General features: G+C 52.8%; 2 protein-coding genes across 2 annotated transcripts in view; both read left to right on the top strand.

The window, feature by feature from the left end:
- Positions 1-1765, top strand: part of Adamts13 (ADAM metallopeptidase with thrombospondin type 1 motif 13) — a 37012-nt gene extending 35247 nt beyond the window's left edge. Inside the window, 2 exon segments of the mRNA XM_005346224.2 lie at positions 838-1022; positions 1523-1765. Of these exon segments, the coding sequence (XP_005346281.1) occupies positions 838-1022; positions 1523-1714 (377 nt within the window). The 3' untranslated portion in view covers positions 1715-1765.
- Positions 1766-2267: 502 nt separating this feature from the next.
- Cacfd1 (calcium channel flower domain containing 1) overlaps positions 2268-8162 on the top strand; it is a 10076-nt gene continuing 4181 nt past the window's right edge. Inside the window, exons 1-3 of the mRNA XM_005346222.3 lie at positions 2268-2420; positions 5182-5254; positions 6574-6699. Coding sequence (XP_005346279.1) covers positions 2303-2420; positions 5182-5254; positions 6574-6699 — 317 coding nt within the window. The 5' untranslated portion in view covers positions 2268-2302. The remainder of the gene's footprint in view (positions 2421-5181; positions 5255-6573; positions 6700-8162) is intronic.

The following is an 8162-nucleotide window of genomic DNA, read 5'->3' as shown; positions in this document are numbered from 1 at the left end:
TCAGTGGTTAAGAGCATTGCCTGCTCTTCCAAAGGTCCTGAGTTCAATTCCCGGCAACCACATGGTGGCTCACAACCATCTGTAAAGAGGTCTGGTGCCCTCACAGAACATTGTATACATAATAAATAAATAAACATTAAAAAAAAAAAGATCAAATAAAATGTTCTGTCTGCATGTGTGCCCGCAGGCCAGAAGAGGGCACCATATCTTGTTATAGATGGTTGTGAGCCATCATGTGGTTGCTGGCAATTGAACTCAGGACCTATGGAAGAACAATCAATGCTCTTAACCACTGAGCCATCTCTCCAGCCCCCACTGAATCCTCTTTTAAAATTCCCTGCCTAAAGCATGCCACTGTTCCCTTCTCCTCACAGTGGAGGGAACCAAAGCTTGGAACCTTTCCGTCCCTTCAATTTATTATGATTTATTATTATGATTGTGTGTGTCTGATGTATGTGTGGGGGCATGTGTATGGCATGGTGTGGGTGTGGAGGACAGTGGGCAATTCCACGGAGTCAATTTTCTCCTTTCGTCTTTATGTGATCAGCTCTCCTTTCCCTTAAAAAAAAAATTGTTTTGTGTGTGTGTTGTCAGGCAGAGGGCGGTGCCAGAGGTTCTTTCCCACCATGTAGGTCCTACCAATCAGACTCAAGCTGTCAGGCTCGCACATAGCACTTCAGCTGTGGAGCCACCCCCACCTCCCCCTTTCGGATCACTGCCTGATGCTAGTCTATTAGAAGCAGTCTGAACGAAGGCTCAGCAGCGGTGGGGGGAGGGAGTCCGCTAGGGACCCTCTGGTGGTCCACAGCCAGCCAATCCGCTTGTTCTTGCCTGTAGAATGTGACAGGCAGCTCTTTGGACCTCGGGGTGAAATTGTGAGCCCCCAACGGAGCCCAGATGGGAGGAATACAAGGAGCTGCCGGCTCTTCATCAGTGTGGCCCCACAGGCCCGCATTGCCATCCGTGCCCTGGCCAGTGACATGGGCACTGCCTCTGAGAGGATCAATGCCAACTATGTCTCGGTGAGGTCACCAGGATGGGGACAGAAATGGGGTGACTTTTAATATGCTTCTGGAGAGCTGTCTCTAGGAAGGAGAACGGGGATTATTTGAAAGAATGGGAAAGAGGGTTTCCTCCACACTAACTCACCAGCAAATGCTTGCTACTCCACCTGCAAGAACCAAGAGAAAACCTTTCCTGGGGTAGACTGCCTGTTGACCAGGGTGGAAGCATCATGTTCAGGCCTGCTATTTTTTTTTTCCAGAAGAGCATAGGTAGGGTTGCGGGTTTGTGTGCTCTGCAGGTATCAGATCACCCCATAATCAGGCCTGGGCAGGATTCCAGCTCTGGCACCTGGCTGTGTATCCTAGGGAGGTGGCCCAAAGCCTTTGAACTTCAGTTAGAATGGCATGTCCCTCATGGGGGCTCCTGTGAGAATCAAACATGGTTCTGAGTAGCCAGGAGTCTATAAATTTAGATAATGGTCACTCATGGTTTCTACTGGCTACTTGCTTCTCCCCAGATCAGAGATATCCACAGCCTGAGGACCACAACATTTTGGGGGCAGCAGGCACTCTTCTGGGAGTCGGAAAGCAGCGAGGCTGAACTGGAGTTTAGCCCTGGTTTCCTGGAGGCTCATGCCAGCCTCCAGGGTCAGTACTGGACCATCCCACCGAGGACACCGGAACAGGACAACAGTCTGACTCTGTCCTAGAGTTCTCTCCAACCGCCAGAAAGGGAGGCAACCCTCCACTTAAGTGACCAGCCCCGGAGCGTGCAACACTAGCCTCTTGAGAGGTTCTAACGCCTGCCAGCCTTAGGGAATCTCTTTTAGGGACTTTTCCAGGTGCAGAAGGGCTGGGGCTGGGAGGTGGAGATCGGGGAAAAGCAGTCCCAGGCCCAGTAGCTAATAAAGGATACAGGAAACCTGACTGGCGTTTTCCTCCCACAACCTGCTCCAGCCGGGCTTGAAAGCTCATTCTATTGCAAGGTGGAGTTTCCTGGCCATTTGAGTAGGACCTTTGCCATTTCTAGACGACTTCTTCCAATCTTGGGAATCAAAAAAGGCCAGTCGGAATCCGGTGCACCTGCTGGGTCTCTGCGGTGAGGAGACCCTTGCGATTGTAAACACGCCCCTTATGCTAATATACGAGTCTCCGCCTCCCGCCCGACCCCCACTACTGGCCTGCGGGCCCGCCCTTATGCTAATCGCCGCCTCTCCCACAAGGCCGTGCGCGGGTGGACACGTCCCTTTGTGCGTGCCTGGGGCTGCGCGCAGCCTAGAGCGTAGCGTCCCAGCAGCATGAGCGGCTCGGGCGCTGCCGGGGCGGCCGCGGGCCCTGCCCCGCCGGCGCAGGAGGAGGGCATGACATGGTGGTACCGCTGGCTATGCCGCCTGGCGGGCGTGCTGGGGGCCGTGTGTGAGTACCGCGGCCGGGGGAGCGGGCGTCCCCGGGGTTGCCATGGCTCCTGGCCTCCGGCCTGTGTTCTGCCACCCGAAGTGCGGTGGCCAGAGGCCGAGCTGACCCGGCCTTGTCCAGAGGAGCCGAGACTTACAGAGGACGCGCGTCTCTCTTTTTCCTGGTCCTCCTCGGCCTGGCGATGCTCACCTGGGCTGGGGTGGGACTGCCGAATTCCCAGCCTTTCGGCAAAGCTTGTTCATAAGTGGGGGCGGGGGCAGGTCGCCACAGGCTAGCAAGTTTGCTTGAGAGTCTGCCGGTGCAGGGGGTAGATGGCCCCACAGGATGGCTGGGCAGGGGGTGCGGGAGAAGCAGCTCATTGGTTTCTCAGTGTCCATTTAGACTCCAGCTCTTCAGCTGTGCACCCTCTGCTAATGCTTCTCACCGGCCCGGAATCTTCCACACCAATCCCTGGTTCACACCCCCTGAGCTTAGATCCCAGAGAGCTCTAAAAGGATAAAAGAGAAAGGCAGGTCTGCCTCTTACGTGCAGCTATGTTGCTGGCCTTCCAAACCAGACTTTTGAACGGAATGTGTTTCTTAAATCCTGTCTGTCCCTTTCATTGTGAATTCCTAGAAGCCCAGGGGGAATACTGGTCTCAGGAAAGGGAGGTCCGAGGATCCCATTGCCTACCCGGTACAGGAGCCGAAACTGTGTGGGTAGGGCAGACCCATCTGCTCTCTTGCCTGAAGGAGTAACTAGGAGCCCCATCTGTTCAGAGACTCCTGCTGGAAGTTCAGGTGGATTGGGTGGGGCTAGTTGTGTGCTGCCCTGGCAAGGCAGTTCCGGAGGGAATTTGCTGAGGTCGGATTCAGATCCTCTCCTGCAGTTAGCTATTTCAAGGTGGTGCTAAGGGGTGCAGGAGCAAGGAAGATCCTGACCTCCCTCCATCTTGGTGATCCCATCAGTGACCCCCGTGACTTCTAGACTGACTTTGGAAATCCCGCCCAGTCCTGTGCTTCCTAAAGTGGGTGTCTATGCTACTTCAGAAGGTCTCCCCCAACTCAGCCCTCCTTCTGGGTTGAACCATAGTTGAAATCTTAGGGGAAACCCTTGGCACTAACTTCAGTTGTCCCCCGAGCCTACAGATTTTGGGGGAGGGGCAAAGTGTATTTGCTTTAGAAATTCAGTAGGGGGTTTTGACAAGAGCTGTGTCTTAATCAGTCATTTTGGCATAGGGCTGTCTTCTCTTAGAGTGAAGGGCCTTGGAGGGATTTATTCTGGTCCCAAAGGCATCTGGAGACAATAGCTATAAAGAAGAAAAGATTGCATAGTGACATCTGCCTTTTATGGAGGACATAGCAGTAGCAGCCCAAGTGGATGTTTCTGAGTCCTTGGTTGTCAGAGGACTTCCGTTTCTCTGTGTTGTGACCTGGTCCTCCCCAAAGCTGTCTGTGTAGGGCAGCTTGGGTGAAGTGGAGCCACAGATGGAATGCTGATGCCAGCAGTGTAGGCTCCTCAGGTGAGACCAGGCCCAACCCCACACAGGCAGGAGGTGCATAGTCCCTCACTTTTGTGTCCCTGGGAGCTTTGCGGCCAGAGCCACACATGGGAGTGCTGCTTTGGGTTCTTTATTAGAGAAGGCAGTTTTATGGCATAGGAGCCGGGCCACTCAGATCCATTCTCCTGCATCAGCTTCCATTTGCATAGTGTAACACAGAAAAGAGGAAAACGGTGGAATTCCAGGCCCAGTGGAGGGATCAGGTGCCATAGACCTGCTGCAAGTTTAATGAGTTGGTTGCTAATTGCAGCCTCAGAGGGCCAGCACTCTGCCCCTCCCTGGCGACAACCTGGGCTTCTGTCCTACCAAGCTGGGCAACTCCCAGGAATGTCCTCAGAGGCTCCCAGAGTTCCTGGTGAGGGACTTCCTGGTGAAGCCAGCTGCAGGCTGTGAGTGGGTGTGGCAGACGGTGTCCCTGAGGTGCTGACAGAGGAGAAGAGCCTCAGGCTCCACACTGAAGTGAAGTTCTATGATGGGGAAGAAGAGGACACATTGTCCCTGCATGGCGTCTTGCTGTTCTACTATTGGGACACAGCATGGCCATGTGTAGGAGAGAAAATGAGCTGAGGGGGCTACATGTCCAGGATGGATCACTTGGCTGGTGTTTTAGACGTGGAACTGTCACTTGGATCTTACCTGGCCCCCATCAGTGTATCATGAGAAGCATCCCTATCCTGACCCAAATTCAAGCTGTAGCCACACGTAGTGGCACGTGCCTGTAATCCCAGCCCCCAGGAGGCTGAGGAAGCAGGATAGTGTATCTTGGGCTACAGAGCAGGACTCTGTCTCAACGGGGGAAAAAACCAAAACTCGAATCAAACAAGCATAAACAACAACAAACAATCTCAAATAAACCTGAGTAGAATTTTCTAATTCAGAGGGCTTTTTGAGCAGCCTACTTCGTGGATGGTGATTGGTGGCCCTTGCTAAGGTTTTTGTTGAGAGCAGAACAGGCCTGACCTCTTGAGGGGGTTTTGATAATGGCTGGGAACCAAGAGCTGGCTCATCAGAGCCTTAGGTGTGAGAAGGGTGTTGCCTTTACCATCCCCCCCAAGTGTGAAAGTGGCTGGATTTGAGGTTCCTGAAGAGGCTGTCTCAGGTGAGGGTGGGTGGCTGAGGGAAGCCCTAGTATTGAGCATGTTCTCAGTGTCTGCCCAGACAGCCTTCTGCCGTGTCTGCCACATACTCCACTAACTCCTGCCCATGTCATTTGCTTTGAAGCCTGTGCCATCTCTGGACTCTTCAACTGTGTCACCATCCACCCTCTGAATATTGCAGCTGGCGTGTGGATGATGTGAGTAGCTGTGAGTGGCCTGCCCCGGTGGGGCTTGAGGTCTGTGATGCGGGTCTTTTCCCCCTCCATGCTCCCACCAGTGATGGGCCAGGGGGACAGCCGGCTGAACCCTTATTGAGTACAGGGTCACAGACACAGTTACTGAGCATCTACCCGGCTCAACACTGTAGACTCCTCATCTACTGCAATGGGATCTTCCCTCTCGGAGCTCCAGAGCCATGGTGTGTAAGGTCAGAGTTGGGGGTCTAAGAGGGAGAGAAGAGGGTGGTCGACCAGCAGTGAGGCGGTGAGCAGGGCTAGTTAGGGGGGCAGATGCAGTGTAACTGGTGGCTATAGCATCCACAGGTCTTATCCCCCTCCCTGCCCCCCCCCACCCGTGATGGGCTCCTTATCACCCTCTTTCCAGCAGCTTGATTCCAGGAGGGGGCGCCAGAGAGAGGGCTGCTCAAGGCGCAGGGGAAGCATTAGCATTTGTTAGTGCCTGCCCTCTCTTTTGGGGCAAGGTACAGGTCCCGCCTTAGGCCTCAGGCCAGGGTGATTTTGGTCTTGTGGTGTTGTGTGTGGAGGCCTGTGCTGGCCCCAGGTGGCGAGGATGGGGACTGTAGAGGTTGTGTACAGATTGGCAGAACAGTGTGCTGATATTTGGAAGACTAGCAGCCACGGTGGGCAGGCAGTGGGCAGGAATTACAAGAGCTGTGTCTGTTAATCAGGCTGTCAACAGCACTTTCTTCCAGATGTGGCAAAGGCCCAGTTGTCTGGTCATGACCATTCCCCACCCATGGAAGCCAAGGCCTTCAGCACCAGCAGCCTAGCTGCTCCCAGCAACTGGGCAAGGATCAAAGCCACCTGAGTAGAAGCTCCCAGCATGGGCTGCCCACTACCCTGCCTCTGTCTGCCTGACCCACATGGTCTCAGGCCTCAGGCTATGAGCAGTCCTCAGTGACTGGGCGCAGCCTGCCCTTAGTGGCAGTGTTGGTGACTATGATAATACTCCTAGCAGCTGGCACTGCGGCTAAGTTCTGTGGATGAACATGCTGCTGGCTCAAGATAACATCGAGGCAAGGGCCTTAGTTCATTTCACAGTTGGAAGGATAAAGAGATCAGATACCAGGCTCTTCCTCCAGCATGCTTGGGTAGTTAGGGATGCTGCTACAGCAGTGGGGTGGGGTAGGGTGTTGGAACTGCTTGGCAGAAACAGGTACCTTGTAGCATCTTCTGAGGGCCTGTGGGAGGGTGGTGTTCCTTGAACCACTGGCGTGAAGGCTTTTGCAGCCCCAGGTTGTCAACTGTTATTGTCCTTTTTGCCTTTGCCCCTGTAGCATGAATGCCTTCGTCCTGCTGTTGTGTGAGGCGCCCTTCTGCTGCCAGTTCGTGGAGTTTGCAAACACAGTCGCTGAGAAGGTCGATCGGCTGCGCTCCTGGCAGAAGGCTGTGTTCTACTGCGGGTGAGGGGCTGTTGGGCGGGGCCTATGGCATGGTTCCCCAAACTTTCTGATTAAAGCAGGTATTGGTGAGGTGGGTGGGGCAGGAACAGGTAGAGGCCTTTCGTTCCTGCAGGAGTTTCATTGGATAGCTGTAGACACAGCCACTGGCCCATCCAATAACAGCTGCTAAAGAGCGGGACCCAGTATTTGCCTTCTGGAGCTCAGCTGGCTGCTACTGCCACACAAGTGTTCTAAGATCTGTGGTGCTTGTAGCAGTGTGGTGGGGGGGGAGGGAAGCAGCTGGGAGTTGCCAGGTAGGTCATAGTAGATCTGTGTGGGCATTAGGCAGCCTTGAGAGGAGTGTGGCCAACCTAGAAGTTCAGACATGAGATTGAAGAACAGAAAACACCATTTTCCTCTAAATACGTTTTCTCTTTTTGGTTCTGACAAGTGTCATAAGACTGCACCACTTCCGAGATAAATTGAATACACAGAAGCTTCAGGGAAGCGCTTTTTTAGCATGAGAGGCCTGGCTAGGCAGTGATATTTATCACGGTTTATCTTTACAATCAGGTTAGACCAAAGCTTGGTAAAGGCTCAGCAGCTTTGGCAGTGAGAGTATACAATGAGTGTGTGCTTGCTGGCGGTTTTCTGTTGTGTCTAAATCTAAAGGGATCATAGGATCACAAAGTTCTAATCAGGCTCGCATGATGTTCTTTGGTTTGTGTGTGTGTGTGTGTGTGCATGCACACGCACAAGTGCACACACACACACACGCATACACATACACACCTATATATAGGTGCACACGTGTGCGGAAGCCAGATGTGGAGACCAGGTATTTTCTTCATTCACTTTTCACTTGTGTTTAAGGATAGGGTTGCTCACTGAACCTGGAGCTCACAAATTTGGCTCACAGCCTGTCTCTACCTCACCAGCCCTGAAGTACTTGGGTTCTTATGGGGATCCAAACAGGGCCTCACGCACATGCAGCAGGCACTTTACCAACTAAGCTGTCTCCTCACCCCTTCGTTTTTTCCCCACCCTTTGTATTTGAGGTGGTCTCATTACGTAGACCTGGCTGGCCTTGAACTCACAGAGATTCGTCTTCTCTGCCTCCTGAGTACTGGGATTAAAGGTGTAAGTCAGCAAACCTGGCTTTCTTTGAGTTTCTAAGACGTGTTGTCATGATGTTCACAGTAATGTGTGTTTATCAAAAGTCATTTGTAAAGTAGAAGATGGTCACTCCAGATCTCACTACCTGTTTTCTGGCATGTGTTTCTCCAGTCAATCCAGACCCTTTTGAAGCTCATCTTTAACCTGCTTATAAAGGTTGAACCTGCTTTTTTGACTTGCTGTGGTATTCATATTCAGTATCATCACAAAGACTATGACCTTCCTTTTTTTTTTTCAGGGTGAGATTGAATGTTTATTCAGGGGGTTATGGAGGAGGAAGGGTGAAGGGGGGACAGAGAGAGAGAGAG

The sequence above is a fragment of the Microtus ochrogaster genome, chromosome 4 (assembly GCF_000317375.1).
Source record: "Microtus ochrogaster isolate Prairie Vole_2 chromosome 4, MicOch1.0, whole genome shotgun sequence".
Taxonomy (NCBI): Eukaryota; Metazoa; Chordata; class Mammalia; order Rodentia; family Cricetidae; genus Microtus; species Microtus ochrogaster.
This window is presented reverse-complemented; position numbering and strand designations above follow the sequence as displayed.